Source organism: Stegostoma tigrinum, chromosome 20 (genome assembly GCF_030684315.1).
Source record: "Stegostoma tigrinum isolate sSteTig4 chromosome 20, sSteTig4.hap1, whole genome shotgun sequence".
In the NCBI taxonomy this organism is placed as follows: domain Eukaryota; kingdom Metazoa; phylum Chordata; class Chondrichthyes; order Orectolobiformes; family Stegostomatidae; genus Stegostoma; species Stegostoma tigrinum.
The window spans coordinates 6,079,980-6,105,109 of record NC_081373.1 but is presented as its reverse complement, the minus strand read 5'-3'; the positions used below and the strand labels follow the sequence as shown (position 1 = coordinate 6,105,109).

The 25,130-nt window shown below is 43.4% G+C and overlaps 1 protein-coding gene across 4 annotated transcripts in view; it reads right to left on the bottom strand.

Moving 5' to 3' along the window:
- pdzd7a (PDZ domain containing 7a) overlaps positions 1–25,130 on the bottom strand; it is a 113,131-nt gene that overhangs the window by 80,073 nt on the left and 7,928 nt on the right. For all 4 annotated transcript variants that reach the window (XM_059652948.1, XM_059652952.1, XM_059652951.1 and 1 more), the window contains exons 3-7: positions 14,196–14,345; positions 13,740–13,914; positions 7,511–7,684; positions 5,867–6,014; positions 1,977–2,037 (exon numbers count right to left, since the gene is read on the bottom strand). In XM_059652948.1, coding sequence (XP_059508931.1) covers positions 1,977–2,037; positions 5,867–6,014; positions 7,511–7,684; positions 13,740–13,914; positions 14,196–14,345 — 708 coding nt within the window. The remainder of the gene's footprint in view (positions 1–1,976; positions 2,038–5,866; positions 6,015–7,510; positions 7,685–13,739; positions 13,915–14,195; positions 14,346–25,130) is intronic.

Genomic DNA, 25,130 nt, shown 5'->3' with positions numbered 1-25,130 from the left:
AGTTCTCCTTCAAGTCACATTGTCTGACTTAGAGATATCATTATTTCTTCTTATGGCTGTGTCATAATTCTGGAACTTCCATCTCAACAGCTCAGTGGGTATACATTTATCATACAGACTGCAGTAGTTCAAGAAGACGGTTCACCACTACCCCCACAATGACAATTTGGGATGTGGAAAGAACGCTGGCCTTATCAATGACACACATCCTGTGAATGAATTAAAAAGATCCAGCAAAATCTCTCCTTATAGTTTAATTAAATAGCACATACTCATGACTTGAATAAATTGTAATCAGGCAAAGATTTAGTAATATGTTACTTGATGGATATTGTCTATTTTCAAACTAGCTTCCTGGCCTTAACTGCAAGAGTGAATTGCTCACCTATTGTAGGAGCTGCTTCCTTTGTATTGATCTCAATAGGATGATAGAATGCTAGGCAATTCACTAGCTGTGGTTTTTAAAAAAATCATAAATTCTACAATATTTCTAGATGTCTGGTAGTTTAGCAAATGTAAGTCCATGAATCAAAAAAGGACGACAGAAAACAGGGAACGAAAAATAGTCAGATGTCAGTCATAAGGAAATCTCTTGTTAAAGAAGTCTGAAACAGTGTACGTAGGAAATCATCAGGCAAAATCAATATGGTTGTTCAACAGAGAAATCATTTTCACAAGTTGATTAGTGTTTAAGGGTGCAACTAGTAGGTGGACATGGGAGAGTCAATGGATGTAGTATACCTGTATTTCCAGACGGCATTCAATAAGACGGAAAACTAATGGTTAATATACAAAATATTGGTTTGTGAATTTTAAACGCTTGTGGATTTGGGGGTTATACATGAGCATGGGCATGATTAGTTAAAAGGCCAGAATGAAAGCACAGGGATAAACATGGTATAAGAATCAGTGCTCAAGCTTTAGTTTTTTAAAATCCATATTAATGACTAAGACAAAGATACTTCTGACCTCAAAAGTGAATGGCACTGTAATCACAGGAAGGTAGACCAAGAAGGCTCAAAGGATCCTGAAGTAAGACAAGTTGAGTCATTGGACAGGGAGGCATTAGTCAAATAGGAAGATGTGATATAGGTGTGGGGAGTGAGTTTTGGGGAACAGGCAGTTAGCAGAGAAGGGGGCTACTATCTTTAGGTGTGCTACAATGCAGCAAGGTTATCCCCCAACCCTGCCAAGATAGTATCTCCACTTCCTTCCCACCATTTGAAAACATTTTAAGAAAAAGCATTGCCAACTCATGCCCACACCAGTTGCATTATGGTATGGGCAGTCTATTATCAGGGTCAATTGGCTGAGCAACAAGTTCAAGTGATAGTTAATTATTTATTTAACAATGACTGCAGACTGCAGGTTTTGATGCTGATCCACTTCCTGTGCTCTGGAAGTGAGCTTACAGGCAAATACAAAGGTAGTGGGCTGGGTATCACCCTTGTTTTATGTGCCCTCCCCACCAAAGGCATGTTTGTATGGGCACACAAAATCCCGTCTCGGGGGTTTTGGTTGAAGAGAATTTTCTTAAACTGTAAATGATTCACAATGATAATTTAATAAAATTCATACCTGCCAAATTTACAAAGGGAAAATATACCTTAAAATCTTATACTTTTTGATTTGACAAATGTGGCACAACAAAATATGATTGTAAGTTGTTTTGGTTATCACATCAGAAAACTCACAGAGGGTGTCAGGTGGTAATATTTATTGAGAGAAATATAGAAAATTCTGGAAAAAATTAGCAGGTCTATGGACAGAGAACTAAATGTTCTCTGCCCAATATGATTTCTTCAGGACAGCAGGATACTGAAGAAGTCATATCAGACTTAAAACATTAATTCTGTTTCTCCCCACAGAAACTGCCAGATGATCGGAGTTTCTGCAGCATTTTCTACATTTGCTTCAGATTTCCAGCATCAACAGTATTTTTCTAATATTTGTTGAGAGTTCTATTCTGTACTTACGTTTAGTCAACCAGCGATATTCGGCCACCATTTCCTTGTATGCAGGGTATTTACCAATTTCCTGAGCAAAGACATCAGGTGTATCAGTGATTTCATGAAAGTATAATGGAACGAATTTGACCCAAGATCCTGCTAAATAATAAATTCCCTGAAGCACTCTTCACAGGTGAGAAGGTATGTATGGTACATTATGAGACAACAGCACACAGTACTACTGCAAATACAAATAACCTGGAAATTTTAAAACATCCAGAACATTCAAAATCATTGCTGTAGACAGTGTAATCCTTTCTGTGCTTATATTGAGTAGATATCCTTAGTTCTTCAAGCTAGTTTGAATTCAGCAATATTCAGCCTTCATTGTGTTTTGGAACCATACGTATTTTTTCTGAGTGAGCTTACAGGCAAATACAAAGGTCTGGCATTATCTGTGAAGTCAGAAACAGTTAACATTTCAGCTGTATTAATTTATTTTAGGCAGACAAATCCACTCTCAGAAGGAGGGTCAGTCTGAAAAATCTTTTGAGGCTGCATGATGCAGTTTTACAGGGCTTTATTTTCTACAAGTTTCAACCAAGTTTTCAAGGCCTCAAGAAACTTGACATGGAAAAGGAAGTGAAAAGAGACAGATTTAAAAGCTACAGAATTATGTGGACTAGAGCAGGTTTCTGTGTTTCCTCCAAGACCAACAGGTTTAATTGTTTCCCAGCCCATTTCTACGATGTCCAACAACACAAATCTCCCCACCACCCAGAACCTCCCCTTTAACAATCTCAAAAATCTAACCCCATGATCTTCTTTGATCATTGTTATCATCTTCACATTCTCCACATACTATGATCTCTTCCTTCTAATTATAAGCACAGTTTATCACAACCACTACTCCACAACTGTGAATACTTTCCCCCAACCATAATCTCTTCCCCTCCATCCCCTTCCCTGATTTTCAGCACTTTCCATCCCAGTCATGAACTCTTCATTTAGCACCATCTCTCCCTTTACCCCTCCTTCCTCTTTGTTCAATGGCCAGCTTTCCCATTCAACAGTTAGACAACAGTGAGCCTACCAATTAGATGGTTGCTAAGCAGAAAATCTAATGAAGAAATTTGGCAGGTGTGCCATTATTAATTTTCCCACGATATCTAGGAAGGCTGCACTTCCAGATTTCTCAAGCTGAACCCCTCTTCTCTGTTCCAGTCAGAAACAGGGGAAGTTATAATGAGGAGCAAAGAAATGGCAGACTAATTAACTACATAGTTTGGTTCTCTCTTCACAAAGATGGGCACAAGTAACACCCTAAAAATGTTGGAGATCACAGGGTCTAGTGAGAGGATATGAAAGAAATCAGTATCGGTAGGGAAATGGTGTTGGGGAAACTGATAGGATTAAAGGATGATAAATCCCCATGGCCCAAATTTCTACATCCCAGAGTATTTAAGGAAGTGACCTTAGAAATAATAGGTGCATTGGCGGTCATCTTTCAAGATTCTTTGACTCTGGAATAGTCTCCATGGAGGGAAGCTAACATAACCCCACTATTTAATAAAACAGGCAAAGGGGAAACAAAGAATTACAGACTGTTCAGCCTGACCTCAGTATGAGATAAAATGCTAGAGTCCATTGTCAAATAGGTAGTAGCATAGTACTTGGAAAGCAATGCAAGGATTGGGCAGAGTTAGCATGGTTTTACATAAGGGAATCCACTGAAATTTTTCAAGGACATAACTAATACAGTTGATATGGGGAGCCAGTGTATGTGGTTTACTTAGACTTTCAGAAAGTTTTTGATGAAGGTCCTACTAAAGAGATTAGCATGTAGAATTAAAGTGCATATGATCGGGGAGATGTATTGACGCGGATAGAGAACTGGTTGACAGACAGGAAACAATATAGGAATAAATGGATTTTTTTTTCCCAAGTGGCAAGCAGTGACTAGTTGGGTACCGCAAGGATCAGCTCTTGGAACCCAGCTTTTCAAAATATATATTAACAATTTAGACGAGGGAACTAAATGTAATATCTCCAAGTCTGTGGGTGACACAAAGCTAGCCGGGTAGGTGAACTGCTAGGAGGATGCATTGATACATCAGTGTGATTTGGACAGGCTGAGTGAGTGGGAAAATGCTAAGCAGGCAGACTAAGTTGTGGATAAACGTGAATTTTGGTAGGAAAAACAGAAGTATGGATGTTTGCTGATGATTGCATAATGTTCAGCGTCATTCGCAATTCTTAATACTGAAGCAATCCATATTCGAATGCAACAAAACCTGGACAATATCCAAGCTTGAACTGGCAAGTGGCAAGTAACATTTGTGGTACATAAATGCCAAGCAATGACTATCTCCAATAGGAGACAATCTAACTAATGTGCCTTGACATTCAATGGTGTTACCATCACTTATTAGCAAGGTTAGATCACATCAGATTCGGGGTGAGCTAACGAATTGGATACAAAATTGGCTTGACGGTAGGAGACAGAGGTGGCAGTGAAGTTTCGCTGTCCAGACTGGAGGCCTGTGAATGGTGGTGCTCCACAGGGGTCTGCGTTGGGTACACTGCTGGTGTTGGATCCACTGTCATTTATCAATTCTAATGGGTTGGATGAGAATGGAGAAGGCATGGTGGGCAAGTTTGCAGATATTTGCCACTTATTAGCCAGGCAATAACCATTTCCAACAAGGCATAATCTGACCTTTGTCCCTTGACATTCAATTGCATTGCCATTGCTAAATTCCCCGGCACCAACATTTTGGGGTTACCACTGACCAGAAACTCAGTGGGTTCACCATATAAATATAGTGGCAGATCAGAGGTTAGGAACTCTACCTTAAGTAACACACATCCTGACTCCCCGAAACCTGTCCACCATTTTCAAGGTACATGTTAGGAGTGTGACACAATAGTCCTCACTTGCCTGGGTGAGGGCAGTTCCAACAAAATTCAAGAACACTCAACACTCGATGCTTGACACCATCCAGGACAAAGCAGCCTGCATGACTGGCAAACCATTCACAAGGATCCACTCCCTCCACCACCGGTTGCTCAGGAACAGCAGTGTTTACTATCTACAAGATGTACTGAAATTCACCAATCCTCCTTAGATAGCAAACACCAAACACACGACTTCTACCATTGAGAAGGACATGGGCAGGGAATACATCTATGTTAATACTGAATGGCAGAGCAGGTTCAAAGGATTGACTGAAAAATCCTGTTCCAGTTTTTTTTATGTTCCTATCTGCTTCCCCCAGTAGTTCATGTTTTAATTTCTTCATTGTTTCAAATCAGATTATTAAGTATGTTTGGAAGACACTCAGCACAGTGAATCAGTAGCTGCCAGATTTGTGAAATGTTATGCACTTTACCATCTGTTATTTTCACTGATACATTATCAGATAAAAACACTGTCAGTTGCTGTGATTTCAAGGGTATAATTACCTTCTGTAACTCTTTAACAGAAAAATGATGCAGCTCCATGATTTCTGAAATAATGTACTCATTTTGTGATTTGCAATAATTTGTTAGAGTATTCAATACACAATATAAATTCCAGCAATTATTTAAATGCAAACTATACATAAAGAGTGCTCTTAATCAGCAGATTACTGTCAGAGTTCTTTCTTTTCCAGATGTTAGTTTATTGCGTAGAAACAGATCAGTTTAATACCTCATAATGGGATGAACACTAGAGTTTAGTGAAGCTAATGCAACTCGCCAAATCCCAATGTTAATATGAGAAGAAATATTTTCTACAGACATCTATTTGTACTTCAGAAATGTTTAAAACAAATTATACTATATATTGTAATAAGATGTTCTGGAAAGTAAGATTCAATTCTACATGACAATATTACTATGCATTGCAGATACAATCATATGGTTATGATTACCTTAACTGTCAGCATCACATGTGTGTAACTCTTCAGGATTTCTACTGCTTTACTGTGGGTAATTTTTTCAAAGCTTATTCCATTGGCTGCCAGGATCTGGTCACCAACTTTAATGCCATTCTGCTCTGCTAGCCCTCCAGGATCAACTCTGCCATTAAATAATTATCCTTAATACAAAGATATCCGATAAAACAGAAAACCAAGAGACTCAAGCAATTGGAGCATTTGTGATGTTTTACTATAGAAGCCAGCAATGTCTGGATATACTCAATTTGCGATTTTAGACCAGGCAATAGTGGGTGACTACAAGGGGTTGTGATACCTTTAGATCACAAAGAAAACAACTGGTAAGATTTGTACTTCTGACAGTTATCCAGTAGTTGCTGTTGGAAATACATACTGATGGCAGAAATAAACATACTTTCATGATACAACTGGGTGGAATTGGAATCAGGATTATTACATCTCACATTTAAACAGCCTGAGACACCCACCATCTCAGTTTATAGATAAAGAGTTATAAGGGGGTCCTGTACTAACAGGACCACAACCTGGAAAGAAGTTAACAGTTTCAAAAGGAGGCAAAGGGAGGTTAAAAGGTTGGCAGAAAATAAAAATAATTTTGAAGCATTCACGCAGGTAACTGATCACAAACTTAAATGTGCTCCACACCTTTTTTTCAATACACTGTGCAGGAAACAAAAATGTGATGACAATGTTCCCTCAGAAATTTCTTGTATGCAGCCTGATTGGTTCACCAGGCGGTCCTTTTAAGAATGTTGCTAGGTTGGGCACCATGCAGCTTTGAGAGACAATGACAGTAGATGGAGGGAGTAATTGAAACTGGTTAAAACTAGTAATGTAAAGCAGTCTGGTGGTAAAATATCTAATTTATCTTTCACCGACTTCAACTAAAAATAAGCTTATGCAATGTAAAATAGACAGCCAATTCACTATCAGACTGTTGTGCACTTAGGCTAACATTCAATTTAATCCCCATAGATGCTGTGTAACATATAAGGTAAAAACGCTATTATATATTTACATTTAAATAACAAAGCAAAATGATGTTTAATTTCTGAACTAAGCATATGAAATTTGTGCTGAAGCATAAAAATACTCTTCGTGACAAGCAAATTTCATTGCAAACAAACTCATGATATTCTAATTTTGCGTGGTCATTTGCACGACCACGTTTACAGCATTTCTTCATAAGAAGTCAATGTACATATTTGCAACATGATTAATGAGAACCTATAAGTGTTTGTTAGTCTGACTGAAAAGCCTTTTTAAAAAATTTATTTACTATTTGCTTTTCTATTGCTCTGTCAATTTTCTGCACATTTGACCTATTAAAAGTACATAAGGGTTATATTTCCAACAATACGTTATTCGGGTGAATGCCAGATGTGGTTGCGTAAATTATTCCTTGCATTGTTTTAAAATAGGCATCAAAAAATTTTAAATCAATGGATTTTGTATGCAAAAAAGCATAGTTTATAATCTCTCAATATCATAACTCTTTGTGATTTACCAGCTAAGTGTTTGTTTCCCCAATGAGACTTCACTCTTTATACACTTCAATACCCAACAAGATTAAAATGTTGATTAACTTTGTATAAATGCTGTCAGCAGAAACTTTACCTGGACACATATATTCCCAAGCCAAATTCCTTTCCACCTCTGATATTAAAACCTAGACATACATCATCTGAACTGGTGTAAAGATGAATGATTCTCCTGGCTCCATCCTCAGATACACTGTCTGCAGAATCCTGATTTTTTTCTGCTATTATCCTTCTTGTTGCTGTGTCAACCCTAATAAAAGAGAGCAGAATTTTTAGATATGTATGAGCACTGATGCATTAATATAATTTCATATGCAGTAAATAAATTGAAATGTTTGGATGTGACACCAATTTTAGGCAGAATTATACCACATAAATATATATCTGGTGCGCCATTTTTCATTTGTTCACAAGATGCATGCACTAGCTCGGTTAGCATTTATTACCCATCCCTAATTGCTCCCAGAGCGCAGTTAAGGTTCAACGACAGTGCTGTGGTTCTGGAGTCACATGTAGGCCAAACGAGGCAAATTTCCTTCCTTAAAGGACACGAGTGAGCCAGTTAAGTTTTTAACAATAATCAACCAGTGGTTACATTGTTGCCATTAGGCTGTTTATCCCAGATCTTTTTTCTAAAAAAAATGGATTGAAATTTTACTTTCTGTCATGGTGGGATTTGAATTCATGCCCCAGATAGTGGCCTTGGACTCTGGATTTAGTCCAGTGACATTATCACTATGTCACCACCACCCTTGTGGGAAATTTGTCCTGGTGTTTATCCAAATTGTATACATCTGCCCTATTCTTATTGCTTTCACCTCTTTCTATCTAGCACCAACTCAATTTGTGCTGATAAGCTGACATAGCGTAGAATCTCAGAGACCTAACCTGTGAGCTATGGCAAGAAATGTGTGAGAATTGTGTTTGAAGTCAGTTGAGGCCTTTCTTGATTTTAGAGCAACATGTATTTTCAGAGTTCCCAGCATTAAAACAAAATTCTCACAAAACGCCTATTAGGAGGGATTATTGCTTGTTAACAGCCTCATTACAACATATCTTGCCTCATTAAAATGCTTCCTATTCGACCCAACATCGCAAGAAAACAATGAACAGACAATTCCCAGAGATAGTAAGAATTGTCAATGGTACAGGCAGAGATAACACAGTGTGGAGTTGGAGGAACACAGCAGGCCAGGCAGCATCAGAGGAACAGGAAAGCTGATGTTTTGGGTCAGGACCCTTCTTTAGAAAAAGACTCGAAACATCAGCTTTCCTGCTCCTCTGATGCTGCCTGGCCTGCTGTGTTCCTCCAGCTCCACACTTTGTTATCTACAGACAATTCCCAACATGAAAGTCAGAGTGCATGCCCAGCAGCTTCAGCATGCTCCTCTGTGCTGCCATCTCGGACATCCTAGCAATAACATGTTAGAACACTGGCTGCACTCACCCCACTTACATAGATGCTGGCATCTGACAATTGCTAGCCTCTCAGAATCATCATGGCAGTTCTCCACTTTACTTGTGGGATGCTTCTGCACTTTGAAGTTGCACTTCAGGGCACACTTGCATTTTGCAATGATGCTGTAATAATGCTTTGCTTGCAGGGGCATACATTCAGCTAAGGCACCGGACCGGACTGCATCTCAGAGGAGCTCAACTGTTCTCTTAGTTCTCACTTATGCAGCACCCTAGCTGCATGGTCTGACCATCCCAGCCTTGCCTTGAGTCATAGTACGGTCACAGACACAAGGTGCTTCACTTGCTGGTCAGTAGTCCTTAGTTAGGGGAACAGATATCTTGCCATTGGCCACATTACAATGTCAATCTCATACCTACATCATATGTACGCAGCTTAAGCAGATAACACATTGCATATTTTGCAGGCAAACTTTGTGTCTCAAAATCTAAGGGGTGTGGTCCTGCATGAAGTCAATGGAAGTACCCATAAGTCTGGAGGTGCCAGCACAGTGCAGCCTCTGAGATCAGTCTCAGGATTTGGCCATGGTCAGGGTGTTCTCAGTCCAAGCATCCATGCCTCTTTGGTCCGAGAAGTAGGTCACGGTCAGTCCCATGTGTCATTATAGCTAGTATGAGGGTTAATGCTAACACAGTCAGGACGTTGTGCCGACAACAGTCAGGAGTATGAGCGATCCTCACCCAGTGTTATCCAATTAGGTTGCTTAAGGGGGTGGGTCAAGTCAGTTCAATGGGTCCATCCAATAAAGGAAAGGGATAAGGGGTTGTGGGGAAAATAGGGGGCTGTTGCTGTAAGGAGGAGACTGAGGAGCTTATTTGTGGGATTGGGGACTGCGGGGTGGCAAACGGAAATAACAATTGCGAAATAAACAGGGCTCTGAGGAAGGGTCATCTGTTCTGAAATGTTAACTTTGACTTTTTTTCCTTCACAGATGCTGCTGAGCTTTTTCAGAAACTTCTGCTTTTTTCACACCTATGCACTGCCTTGCCACATACTATACATCGCTCAGGCTTGGCCATTGCTGACCTTTTCATGCAAGACTAACACCTATGGCTATTAGGGCCAACTTAGATAAATAGTACCAAATTTCCAGAAACCCTTCTAAATGCAATGTTCACATTGCCTTTACACAGTGCAGCAGCTTCTCTGGTCAGGCAGCGCTCAATGGAAAATCTGTTCACATGAAGACGTCTGATTGCAGTGTGACAGTTATGGTGGGTGCTACATAAAGACACAAGCAAACATATGTAATGGCATTCTGAGCTTGTTTTAACAATCATCAGACTTTATTTGCTGTGAAATGGCACACTGCATCAATGTGCCCTCAACTGACTATCTAGTTCCTTTGCCTCCAATTACATTTCAGTGCAGTCACAGGTTCTGCAGCTGGGATGGAGGGAGCCTGTCCTAGTGGAGCCCACTGGCCTTGGAGGCTTGGTCAGGCGAACATGGAGATTTTTGTGTCTGGCAGGCTCAGACATGCTGAATGTGTCCCTAGCTAAATGCAAGAGCAACCTCCTCAGCTAGAGTTGCCAGAGGCCTGAGAGTTGCAGACAGATCAACGTAAGAGTTACTTTGGAATTAAAAATGGTACTTACCTGGTTGGTGAGACATGGGGATTTTGGATTCTCCAGAGGAGCAGTCCCAGCCTCCTCCTGCGAGGGCCAAGAACCACTCCTTATGGGAGTAAGTAACCTAATATCAGATGTACCACCACCCAATGGGATCTTTCTACTCGACTGTGGGCTGTTTTCACCTGAAATGAATGGGTACGATTCAGTGAGATGAAAGTGAGTAGCACAGGTGTTAGTGTTAGTTCAGGTGGGGCAATGATGGTCAGATCTTCTGAGTGAATGAGCAGGAAAAAGAGAGAGCATGCAGGGTTAGTAGAGTGTAGTAATGTGAAATGTTGGGACTGTTGGAAGCGAGTGAGGGAAGATATTGCATGCAACATTGAGAATGGTAGAGCATGAGCCTTGGTGGGATATAGTTGCTGTAGCAGAGATAGAGTGATGTGAGGTAGCAAGGAGAAGGTGGTGGCACTAGCAGGTGGAGATGGTCAATGGCCTTCTTTCAGTTTTGTTATGCATTCCTTTGCACAGTGGGGGCCACACTGACCCTGGTGGTAAACTTAGACCAGACTGGAAGAGCTGGCAGGTCTTACCCTCCTCTGCTGGCCTGGGGAAAAGAGGATGCCTATCCTCTGCATTACTCTTTTGACTAGGACATCCAAGTCTTTGTCTGCAAAACAGGATGCCAACATTCCCTTGTCAGCAATGTCAAGAGAAAGATGAACCATGCAGGGCAACGCTGAACTGCTGGCATTTTACTGGATGTACAATGACAGTTTAAAGATGGCACTGGCATTAGTAATGCTGGTCCATTCCAGGATATCCAGTGGCTGGTGAGTTCTTCTGACTACGGCCATTGGTAGCACCAAATGAAAGCTGCACCAGTCACAAGGTAGGCAGCGAGAAATTTCACTAGGTCTCACAGAGAAACTCTACCTCAAACTCAACAAAAGTGGCTCATATCCAAGATGTGATTAGAGTTAATGCACTGACTTTAATTCAATCATTAGCTCTGTTAGTGGGTTCTATTGCTACACAACTCTTTTTGTCATATCACTCATTTTTTGTAAAGTCAATGAATGAACAGTTCACATTTGAAAGTGTTTTGTGGTAACTGTTTCTGACATATGAATTCTTGTGACACCCTATGCATTTACGAAAAGAAACAAGTACAGTTCTTTTATTACATCCTACTCTCCCAGTTGGCCTATCCAACTTCCACCCTCCATGTATTTCAGCATCTAAAGTTCAACTACACATGTTCTCAATCACTGAAAGTCTCCCCATCTGACCTACTACTTCTGTGCCCGCTGACTTGCAGTGGCTATCAGTTCAGCAATAAATCAAATTTAAAATTTTATTTTTTTTGTCCATTCATGGGAAGCGGGTGTTGCTAGCTAGGCCAGCATTTACTGCCAATCCCTAATTGCCGAGACAGCAGTTAGGAGTCAAGCATGTTGTTGTGGGACTTGAGTCACATGTAGGCCAGGCTAGCAGTTTCCTTCCCGAAAGGACATTAGTTTCCGAGACGGGGGTTTTTTTCCCCAATAACCAACAATGGATTCATGGTCATCATTAGACTCATAATTCCAACTTTTTACTGGAGATTCAAATTCTACCATTTGCCAGGGCAGGATTCAACTCAGGTCCCCAGATCATTACCCGGTCTCTAGATTAATTCTCCAGTGATAACAGCACTAGGCCATCTCCTCGCCAATATTTTATTCCTGTATTCAAATGCCCAATGAGTTACAAATCTACAACTTGTTCTCTGGTATGACACTTACTCCTTTAAATACTTTTGTGTTATCATTTAAAATGAGCCAGCTGTACAGATTATTAATCTGAAAACACTTCATATAAATCACACAAGCATATGTGTGTACTTTGTATATTCATTGTTAAAATAAGAAAAATTGAGAAAGAGTAAATAAGTGCATTATGCAAGTTTACAGTATACAAACAATGCTAAAGGTACACCATAACCTCAAGAGATCATATCTTGCTTATGCATGCTAGAAAGACACCTTTCGAAACAGCAGTGATGGTGCTTCATCACCATTCGTGAACACAAAAAAAAGTTAAAAAATAAAGTAAGATTTCTAAAATCTGCAAGACTGACTTGGTTCTCCTGGTTAGTATAGATAAATTATTAAAATGAGACAGAACAAAAAACAAATATTTTAAACAAGACTGTGAAATAACTTAGAAAGATACACCTCTATCATAACAAATATTGACAGGACAGGATCATATCAGTTCATTCTTGGGTGGTGAAATGGAACAGACTTCAACAAAAACAAAGACACAGTTTAATTTTGCATTCATACTCTTGACAACACATTATTGGCAATGTGATGTAGGGCGTGTGACTTATAGATACTAATATAATTTATTTTAGCTTTCAGAAGCCACGATTGTAAGCCAGTGTGTGTCAGAAAGCAAATGTGGAGCTTTCCCGGAGTGATAACGGCTATTCGTTTGTATTGAGAGAATTTTACAATTGGAAAGAACAACATTGACTTGCATTTGTTCTGAAGAAGGATCACTGGACCCGAAATGTAAATCCTGCTTTCTCTCTACAGATACTGCCAGGCCTGCTGAGTTTCTCCAGCAAATTCTGTTTTTGTTGTAGTGTGCCTTTGATTTAGGAGAACTAAAAGATTTTTTTACTTTTGTGACATTCCCCAAAAGGCTTCGCTGAAGTTAGATAAGATAGAGAAGGGAATTCTTTCTGGTGTTTGAGTACTTTAAAGCAATGGTGTTGTAATTGATTGGATTTTAATTTGTTGTGTATGTTGAAATCTTATTAATCGTGTTATTTGTAAATAGCTTGGTTTGTTCTATTTCATCCCCATTTCTTTGGATTCATAAACTTCTATTTTATTGTTAAAGCCAAATTTGCAGCATTATCCGCAAGGCTGAAACTTGTGTTTTGGCGAAGGATCATCACATTAAATAAACAGAAACAAAATATAATCTATCAAGACATATCAATCTATCAATCAATTTGGGATCTGACTTGCCCAGCAGTAATATCAGCTTGCATCCTAACAGTAAGACAAATTTGACCGTAGGACCTTTTCAAATCCACATGTCTTAATATATCTGCCTCTTCCATCTTTAAATTATAAAAATTCCAGGTGTGCAATTAAATTTTTATGCCAGATTTTACTCTAAGTACTCAAAAATGTCAGTCACATATGTTCAAGCTCAGAGCAACATTAAAAAAGAGTTCATTCAAGTTACTTACTTACCATGTGGTCAGTTCTCGAGAAAACTTGATCCCTGGCACTTTCCCCAAACGTCTTACTACCAAACGTAGGCGATGGCTTCCAGTGAGCACAGTGACAGCACTTCCCATGGTGATATTCTCTAAACTGATTCCATTAACTTCCATAATTTTATCACCCACACAGAGCCCACTTTGCTCTAGGCAGATAAATGAAGCAAAAGCAAAATAATTGACAATCTGTGAAGTTGCACTGCTCATGATTGTATTATAAAATTTCCTTAGACTATCAAGTTCTTTTTTTCAGAAACAAGAATACTTTACAAAGAAGAATGAGACGGATAAAGCAATAGTAATATTTTCAAACGACAAGACATATAATGTACAACTTCTGTCCTTCAGTTTCAAGCCAAAATGCATTTAAATTTAATGGAAAATAAATTCAGAATTCTTGTTTAAATATATTAAGTACATAACTTACCAGCTGCACTTCCTTCTTCTATTCTGCTCACAAATATTCCAAGACCATGTTCAGAGCCCCCACGGACACTGAATCCCAACTTCCCATCAAGGCCTTTCCCCACTGTGATGGTGTGGATTGCCTCAGCTGAATTGCATTCTTCAGTACCAGCTGTGGAAATATTAGCAGAACTAAATATATTCCATTGCATTAATTTGATCTCTGCTTGAATCACATGATAACAGCTGAAGGTCAGGTACCTCCCTGAAGTGAGTGAGAAGAAATCAAATGAGGAAGAGCTGTAAATAAAGTAACCTCTCATACAATTCTTACATTAACTTAAAAGTAGGCAAAGCCATTTTGCATTCCCACAGTGAATAAGTGCACTGATAGTGACTGCATAGAAATTCTGAAATCCTGAAATCATGGTATTAAGTCCTTCACATCAGCATGAGAGATGCTCCAAATCCAAGCAAAACGAACGTCATCTACAAAATACCTTGCAAGAACTGTGACAAACACTACATTGGACAGACAGGCAGAAAACTAGCCACCAGGATACATGAACATCAACTAGCCACAAAACGACATGACCCACTATCACTCGTATCCTTACATACAGATGAGGAAGGACACCACTTTGATTGGGACAACACATCCATCCTAGGACAAGCCAAACAGAGACATGCACGAGAATTCCTAGAAGCATGGCATTCCAACCAGAACTCCATCAACAAACACATTGATTTGGAGCCCATCTACCATCTTCTGAGAAAAAGAACAGGAAATGACATCACCAACGCAGGAAATGACATCACCAATGCAGGAAATGACATCACCAACCCAAGGAAACCTAACCATATAAATAGAAAGCAGGGCAATACACCAGTTATGGAGGCTCACTGATGATGTTACCTGGAATGGTGAGGAAATGTCTGAAAAAAAAGAACTTTCCAGCTCAGTGAGCCAGCTTACATCCAGAACAAAATAAAGACATACTCTCTTGTGGACCAAAAGGAGGAGAGTGCGACTATGTTGGAGGTGGAAGGAAGATGTCGGGTTGGCTGTGCGCCCTTGCAACTGGTGGATCTTAATGCTGGCTTTGGCCTAACACTGGTTCGGGAGGCAGCCAACCTGCAACGGTGGCTGCGGCAAGTGCTCGTGCCCCAGGTCAGGGGTCCAGAACACCATCCGTGTTTCCGTGAAGAAGGTGGATGAAGGTGCACCTGTGGACCGCACCTTCTTCGTGAAGAGGGTCCTGTTGGACTGTTGTGGGTTCACTGCTGCGGACATTTACTGCCTGCAGGATTTCCCTGGAGGAGGTTTCTATGACATAACCTTCAGGAGTGCCAAGCTTTGTGAGCGCTTCCTGGAGGTTTTCAAGGAGAAAGGAGGTGAGGGCCCCCTCTCTGTATTGACCGCTGTTCGTGATGCCGGTGCAGAGGAGCCGTATGGTGACTGTACACATGTACAACCTGCATGTGCCAGCAGTTGATGTCCTGACCTTCCTTGGAAGGTACGTGAAAGTGGAAGGAGACCTAACCAACATCATGGACCCCTTCGGGATCCGGACCAGTAAGAGGCAGGTCAGGGTGACACTTAGGACGGGCGTGGATGGGAACATCGTACACCCACCGTCCAGCTTTGCGATTGGCGGGAGCAAGGGCTACCTGACCTATGCAGGGCAACCTAAAGATTGCCATGCCCGTGGTAGGTCAGGTCACGTGGCAGCCGACTGCAAAGTCACCATCTGCAGGGAGGAGGGACACCTTGCAAAGGATTGCCCAAAAGAAAAAAGCTGCAAACTGTGCGGGGAAGCGGGCCACCTCTACAGGGCATGCCTGCAGCAGGGGACCACCTATGCCCAGGTCGCTGGCAGGGGCAATGCGGGGCAAGCCCCCTCCCCGAGGAGAGGAAGGCACCAGGCCCCTGCAAGGACACCCCTAATGTGCAGGAGGGCCCAGCCCCGCAGGACGGACCTGAGGCCAGCAAAGTGTCCCTGCAGGCTCCGCTCCCCGCACCCCTCCCCGCCCCCCAACAACCCGGAGTCGATGGAGGAAATGACAGATGGAGGGGCTGGACCTTGGGCTTGGGGAGGGTACTGTGGTCACTGCCCACAATGGGGGTACAAGTTGCAAGCATTAATGTGCACAGCGTCAAGTCCACTGCGAGATGTGTGTCCACGTTGGCCTACCTGACCACCGTCAAGGCAGACCCCTTGCTTCCGCAAGAGTGCGGGATACCGCACCTCAGCAGGTACGGGAAATGGTCGGGCGCCTGGACCTATGGGCCTTTGATCTGGTCGGGGGGTAACAACTGTCGCTCCTCGGGCCTGGCTATTCTGCTGCGGGGGCGCAACTTCACCATCTCTCAAGTTCAGGAGGTGGTGGGGGGGGTGCCTCCTTGTGGCTGACGTCACCTACAGGAACGTTCCCCTGAGGCTGATCAACATGTACGCCCCAGCAGTACGGAGTGAGCAGTTGGCCGTCCTGCAGCAGCTTCCACCCCTGCTGGCTACGTCCAGGCCGGTCATCCTAGGCGGAGGCTTCAACTGCATCATTGATGCAGATGGAAGATACGGCGTGGGGACAGCGGGTGGGGGGAGTCATCTGGATGTGACGTCCAGATTCCTGATGGGCACAGTGAACAACGCCAAGCTGCTCGACGTCTTCAGTGCCCCTGCAGACGGAGCGCAGCAGAGGTACACCTGGTCACGGCCAGACAGGTCTATCCGCTCAAAGGTAGACTTCCTGTTTGTGTCACGGGCGTTCTCGGTCAGGTCCACTGGCTTCAAGCCGGTGTTCTTCTCTGACCACTGCCTCCTGCTGGCCGACTGTCGCTTACAGGACGACCAGCAAGGGGACATGGAAGCTCAACACGACTCTGTTCACCCCAGAGAACGTCGAGGAGCTTAAGAGGGAATCCGCCGGTTGGAGAACCGTGAAACCCCTCTGAGTCTCCGGGCGACTGGTGGGAGACGGTGAAGGAGAACATCAAGAGGTTCTTTGTCCTCAAGGGTGTTCGGAAGGCAAGAGAGAGGCGGGGAAAGCTGTCACGACTCCAGAAAAGGATGAGGAACCTGCTCCTTCTGCAGTCGATGGGGTCGATGTCACGGAGGACCTCCATGAGGTGAGGGGCCAGCAAGCCTCTCTCTTCACCACGGAGGCCACCAGGATAATCTTCCAGTCCAGGGTCTGCTCCGTGGAGCAGGACGAGATGTGCTCGCGTTTCTTCTTTCAGAAGGTGCACAAAGAGAGCTCTGTGCTTAGCCAGCTGAAGGAGGACAATGGCTTGGTGACGTCATCTCGGCCCGACACTCTGAGGATCAGCAGATCCTTCTATGGATAAAAGCGAGGTGATGCATTTTGGAAGGTCGAATTTGAAAGCTGAGTACAGGATTAAGGATAGGATTCTTGGCAGTGTGGAGGAACAGAGGGATCTTGGTGTGCGGATACATAGATCCCTTAAAATGGCCACCCAAGTGGACAGGGTTGTTAAGAAAGCATATGGTGTTTTGGCTTTCATTAACAGGGGGATTGAGTTTAAGAATCGTGAGATCTTGTTGCAGCTCTATAAAACTTTGGTTAGACCGCACTTGGAATACTGCGTCCAGTTCTGGTCTCCCTATTATAGGAAAGATGTGGATGCTTTGGAAAGGGTTCAGAGGAGGTTTACCAGGATGCAGCCTGGACTGGAGGGCTTATCTTATGAAGAGAGGTTGACTGAGCTCGGACTTTTTTCATTGAAGAAAAGGAGGAGTAGAGGGGACCTAATTGAGGTATACAAGATAATGAGAGGCACAGATAGAGTTGATAGCCAGAGACTATTTCCCAGGGCAGAAAAGGCTAACACGAGGGGTCAGAGTTTTAAGCTGGTTGGAGAAAAGTATAGAGGGGATGTCAGAGGCGGGTTCTTTACACAGAGTTTTGAGAGCATGTAATGCGTTGCCAGCAGCAGTTGTGGAAGAGACTGCTGGACATGCATATGGTCACAGAAATCTGCAGGTGCATACATGAGGATCAATGGTCGGCACAACATCGTGGGCTGAAGGGCCTGTTCTGTGCTGTACTGTTCTGTGTTCTATACTGGACTGTACGACGCGAAGCCCATGGACAGCACGGCCTCCGAGTCGTACCTGTCGTCTGTCATGGAGGTCTTGGACGACGGCGTGAGGGAGTGGCTGGACCAGCCGACATCCCTGGACAAGCTGACCAGAGCCCTTTGAGAGGAATAAGAATCCCGGGAGCAATGGCTTACCGGTCGAGCTGTATTCTGCTCTGTGAGACCTCGTCGGCCAGGACCTCCTGGAGGTGTACGATAGTGTGCTTCGGGCAGGGGAAATGTGCAATTCCATGAGGATGGGCATCATCACCCTCATTCACAAGAGGAAGGGGGAGAGGGAAGAAATTAAGAATTGGCGTCCCATTTCATTATTGAACATGGACTACAAAATCCTGGCCAAGATCATAGCCAACCAGGTCAGGTCTGTCCTGGAGTCGGTGATTCACCCTGACCAAACCTGTGCTGTGCCGGGCAGGAAGATCGCTGAGAGCCTCGTGCTCATCAGGGATACGATCGCCTATGTGCAGGACAGGATGATGAACACCTGCCTCATCAGCCTGGACCAGGAGAAGGCCTTCGACAGGGTCTCTCATGCTTACATGAGGGATGGCCTCTCCAAATTGGGGTTCGGGGAGGGGCATCCGCAATTGGATCTGGCTGCTCGACACCAACACCGTTAGCGCAGTCTTGATCAATGGGTGGGAATCGTACAGTTTTCCCGCCAGATCTGGAGTCAGGCAGAGCTGCCCGCTCTCTCCTGCCTTGTTCATGTGCTGTATGAAGCCCTTTGCCGCATCCATCATGAAGGACGTGAGCCTGAAGGGTGTGACTATCCCAGGCAGCAGAAGCCTTCAGGTCAAGACCTCTCTGTACATGGATGACGTCGCCGTCTTCTGCACCGATCATTGGTCGGTGAGTAGGCTGTTGGAGATCTGCCGCCAGTTTGAACTGGCCTCGGGTGCCAAAGTCAATAGGGGTAAGAGCGAGGTCATGTTCTTCGGGAACTAGGACGACCGCTCCTTCATCCCCTTCACCATCAGGACAGACTACCTAAAGGTGCTGCGTGTTTGGTTTGGTGGAGCTGGGGCGTGCACTAAGACTTGGGAGGAGCATATCACCAAACTGAAGCAGAAGCTGGGCAGGTGGACGCTCCGGTCCCCCTCCATCGCAGGTAAGAACCTGGTTGTCAGGTGCGAGGGGCTTTCGGTACTGTTGTATGTGGCACAGGCCTGGCCTATTCCCTGGACCTGCGCCGCTGCAGTCACCCGGGCCATCTTCCACTTCGTTTGGGGGTCGGGATGGACCGGGTCTGCAGAGACACCATGTACAAAGACCTGGAAAACGCGGGAAAGGGCGTACCGAACGCCATCCTCCCCCTGATGGCTACCTTTATGTGCAGCTGCATCAAGCTGTGCGTAGATCCCCAGTACGCAAACACCAAGAGTCACTACTTACTGAGGTTCTACCTGTGCCCGGTGTTGCGAAAGATGGGCCTGGTCTCGTTGCCGGAGAACGCTCCGAGTAGTTGGACCATTCCGTACCAGCTGTCCTTCGTGGAGAAATTTTTGAAAGGAAACACCTTTTGACCACAAGGCCGTCAGGCAGTGGTCAGCACGTAGTATCCTCGAGACCCTTTGGGAAAAGGAGAGGGTGGATCCCGTCGTGGTTCTCCACGCAGACTGCCAAAGTCATTTGGCAGAATGCCTCATCGCCAGAACTTTCAAACAAGCACAAGGACATTGCTTGGCTGGCGGTGAGAGGGGGTCTGCCAGTGAGATCCTTTATGCATGCCCGGAATCTCAGCGCCACCGCACGCTGCCCTCGAGGCAGCTGCGGGGGGGGGGGACGAAGGCGGGGTGGGGAATGAGCACCATATGAAACCCCTCGTCCAGAATAGAAACAAGGGCCCTAACTGGTAACTGGGCCCAGCTGGTTGGGGGGCAACAGGGACTGTGCGGGGAGACGACTGCCGGGGTATTTTTTCTTTGTTTTTGTTTTTTTCCTTCTTTGTTTTGTCTTTTCCTTTAGTTGGTGTATGTACCCCCTGGGTAACCCGGAGCGGCTTGTATGACTGGGTAGGTGTATAAATGTTTTATTATTTTGTACATTCTATGAATAAAGTACATTTTTATTCAAATTAAAAAAGTGATGAAACATCTGAAAACGAAACTTCCACCTCAGCGAGCAAACTTACATCCAGATGCTCCAAATTTCAATATTAATTTAACTACCAAAATATCAGCATGGCTTTATTATTTGAATTGTATCACGTCTGTGCCAGAAGATTGTCTAATCCAGCCAAATCCTAAGACCTGCGCATAAACTTTAGGCCAACTGAGGGAATTCTTCACTGTGGAAGATTTGGTCTACTTGCTTAAGCTCAGTCTATTTGGTCAGATGACTACTAAATGTCCTGTCACACCAGCCTTGGAGCTAGGTGTAAATAGTACGTTTTACTTTCCTGGTGTACTGTCAACTCTGTCTTGGTTCTGCAGTATGCTATTCAAAAGAATGAAACTCACCAACAGATAGGAATAACAGTAATCTTGCAAAACTATCAAAAGGGTTTCCATAGCATTAGTCTTTCACTCTTTGCAACAGGAGCTGACGTCAGCAGAAACTTACGATTAGAAAGGAAAGGGAAGAGTGTGTGTGTGTGTATACGTGTACAAGCATGGCTCGTAGGGTAGGGTTTTGTCAGTATAAACGTAAGGAGAGGATAAGGTGAAAGCTGTCAGCATGAACTTAGTGTGGGATGAGATCTAAAATATTAACACGACTTGAGGGAAGAGGGCAGAAATGAATGCCAAAGTAAACTTAAGAGAAGAATGACAACTGAAGAGACAGAAAGAAGAAGAAGAGGTTGAAATGGTAATGTGAAGTTAAGGAAAACAAGCGACAACATGACAATAGGAAAAGGAGAACAAGTGCCCCACTTTGCCTTTTGAAAGGACAGGGAGAGAGTGGTGTTGTGGTAATGTCACTGGACTTGTAATCCAAACTAATGCTTTGGGGTCACAGATTCAATCGTCACCAGGGCAGCTGGTGTAATTTAAATTCAATTAATAAAATCTAGAATGAACAGCCAGTTTTAGTAAGGGCGAACATGAAACTATGATTGGCTGCCATAAAATCCCATCCATTTTATTCATGTTCTTTAAGAGAAATTTGCCATCGTTCCCTGGTCTGGCCTACATGTGACTGAAGACTCACAGCAATGTGCATGGTCTATCAAAACAGTTAATTAAAAGTCAGTTAGGGATTGGCAATAAATGCTGGTCTTACCAGTGATGCTCAAAACCCATGAAAGAATAAAGGGAAAAAAAAAGACAACATAAAACATTGGAAACAAAAACAGAAATTGCTAGAAGAGCTCAGTATGTTTGGCAGCATCTGCAGAGAGAAATCAGGGTTAACTTTGGCATCACGGGACCTTCCCCTGCAATTCAGAAGGTGTCATGCCTGAATGTTTGTTTCACAACTCCTCAGTATCCTAGAGCCCCAACAGACCTTCCAGGTGAAGCAGTTCTTTACCTACATTTCATACAATCTAGTCGACTGCATTCACTGTTCACAATGTGGTCTCTTGCACATTGTGGAAAGTAAACATACACTGGGTGACCACTTCGCAAAACACTTGTGTTCTGTTTGCGAAAAAAGACCCTGAACTTTCAGTTGCCTGCCACTTCAACACACCACCCTGTTCCCTGGCCAATATCTTTGTCTCCGGCTTGCTGCAATGCCCCAGCAAAGCTCAGCACAAGCTGTAAGAGCAAAACCTCGTTTTCTGACTTGGGACCCTGCAGCCTTCACAATTCAATATCAAGTTCAATAACTTTACGGCTTGAGCTCTTCCCTTATCCCCACCACCACAACCAAGCTTTATTATCACATAGTCTGTTGTTACACTTTCTGAATTGCAGGGGGAAGGTCCTGTGATGTCATGGAGAGATGTTGGGAGTGAAGGAAGAGTGAACCATGGTGTCCCGGAGGGAACCGTCCCTGTAGAATGCTGACAAGGGAGGGGAGGGAAATATGTGCTTTGACCACCCATTTTTAGCCACTAACCATTCCCATTATCAGCGATTCATCCTCCTAGACAGATCATTATCCTCTCCTTTGTCTGTCTAACTGCTCTTCTCTCTGTTTAGGCTGTAACCCCACCTGTCGTTTACACTTTACTCCCATCCCCACTCTATCTTCTGCATATAGACGGACATTGTCCATGCTACCATCAGTTCTGAGGAAGGGTCACTCAACCTGAAGCGTTAAGCCTGATTTCTCTGCACTGATGTTGTCAGGCCTGCTGAGCTTTCCAGCAATTTTTGTTTTAGTCTCTGATTAATAGCATTTGCAGTTTGTTTGACTTTGGGAGAAGTGTCTGTATAATATTCCAAGGAGGAAGAAAGTCTGTGTCTCTGTGGGCGCATGCGCTTCTGCGTACAATTATACATTGCAATTTCCTATGTGTAAACGTTCAGATTGCAGGGATCGATCAGTCCTCTTGTCAACATTAATTTCTTGACAGATATTACCAACAAAATAAAGGGGATACGGTAGATTCTGGAAATCTGAAATAAAAACAGAAAATGCTGGAAACACCCAGGAGATCAAGGCACGAGGGTAAACAGGAGATTTGCCTTCTGTGTGCATAACAGCAAAGTTGTGATTAAAATAGTCTAGCAACATTCAATATGCGTCCACTAACTCCCACAGCTACGTTGACTACATTACTCATTTCCCGCATCCTGTAAGGGACTCCACTCCATTCTTCCAGATTTGTTTCTCTGCCACATTTGTTCTGACATTTAACCTTCCACAACGGCACTTCTAATATGTCTTCCTTTTTCTTCAATCGAGGAATCACATTCCTTCCCACCCCACAAACCTGTGACAGTTTAAACAGAGATGGGAGGCCTGTGACCAAGATGTGTGCTGCAAAGATCAGTACTGGGCCCACTCCTTTTTGTCATTTATATAAATGATTCGGATGTGAAGATCGGTGCTTTGGTTAGTAAGTTTGAAAGTGACACCAAAATTGGTAGTGTAGTGTAAAGCAAAGAAGGTTATCTCGGAGTATAATGGGTCATTGGTCTGATGGGCCAACGGGCCAAGGAGCAGCAAATGGAGTTGATCTAGATAAATGTGAGGTGTTACATTTTGGAAAGGCAAATCAGGGCAAGACTTATACTGTGAATGGCAAGGTCCTGGGGAGTGTTGCCAAACAAAGAGACCTTGGAATGCAGGTTCATCGTTCCTTGAAAGTGGAGTCACAGGTAGACAGGGTAGTGAAGAAGGTGTTTGGCATGCATGCTCTTATTGGTCAGTGCACTGAGTATTGGAGTTGGGAAGTCATGTTGTGGCTGTACAGGACATTGGTTTGGTCAGGCTACTTCTGGAATACTGTGTTCAAATTTGGCCTCCCTGCTAGAAGAAAGATGTTGTGAGACTTGCTCAGGTTCAGTCAGGATTTACAAAAATTTTGCCAGGGTTGATGGGTTTGAGCTATAGAGAGAGGTTGAATAGCTGGGGCTATTTTTCCTGGAGCATCAGAGGCTGAGGAGTGACCTTATATAAGTTTATAAAATCGTGAGGGGCATGGACAGGGTGAATATTCAAGGTCTTTTCCCCCAAGGTGTGGGAATCTAAAACTAGAAGACATAGGTTGAAGGTGAGAAGGGGAAGATTTAAACGGGACCTAAGAGGCAGCTTTTTCACAGAGAGAGTGGTGTGTGTATGGCATGAAGTGCCAGAGGAAGTGGTGGAGGCTGATACCTTTTTAAATGTTGTAATTGTATCTGGATGGGTATATGAATAGGAAGGATTTAGAGGGATATGGGCTAAATGACGGCATATAGGACAGGATTAATTTAGGATATCTGGGTTGGCATGGATGAATTGGACTGAAGGGTCTCTTTCTGTGCACATATGATGCTACATTGGTGTGGTGGTAATGTTACTGGACTTGTGATTCAGAATCCAAAAGCTATTGCTCTGAGGTAATACATTCAAAACCCACCTTGGCAGCTTTTGGAATTTACATACAATTAATAAATCTCGAGTACAAGCTGCTGTAGGGAATGCTGATCATGATAACTATCACTAATTGTCATTAAAACCCATTGTATACTTAAACCCACTGTTGAAGGAAATGTGACACCCTTACCTGATCTTGCCTGCATGGAACCCTCAGGCCCATAACAATGTGATTGGCTCTTAACTGTCAGTTGAAATAGTCATGCTCCTGATTAGTCAACAGCTCTCAGGTAGGATTTCCTCCCTAGTGATAGGCAGGATTACAAGCACCAAATGGTTGAATGGCAGCCACCACTGGCAGGGAATGCTTTCTCTCTGACTTTGAGTGGCTGGGTTTCCCACCTGTTTAATTCTGTTCCCAGTTCCAACGACAGGTCAAAACCTGAAATACTGACTCTGGGCAGAGTCTTCCTAGCCACTGAATGGCATAGGTAATGACAAGTCAGTTGGGAAATAGGCAGAATCATTAGAAAAAAGATTCTTAGTGTCAAGAACAACAAAGTTCAGTTCTCGAATTAAATGTTCAATGATGTGATGATAATCTCACTACGGAGCAGCAAGAAACCTGTTTGTATCTATTTGCCTGCATTAGCATGCCATCATTACCTAATCTCACCTCATTGATATGCAGTTTCCCATTCTCTTACCCACTGGAGAGAAACTAGATGGTGACAATTCCTGACATGAAGATCACAGCTCTACCTTGGCGTCTCCAGTTCGTCACTTTCTCTTTTGAGCCTCCACGCTGGATAACAGTTGCCAACCTCTCACAGCACGTTCCATGAGCAGCAACTGCCTGCAAACCACCATTGCAGAGGTTGGCATCAAACATGGACCAGCTGCACCTTCATGACATAT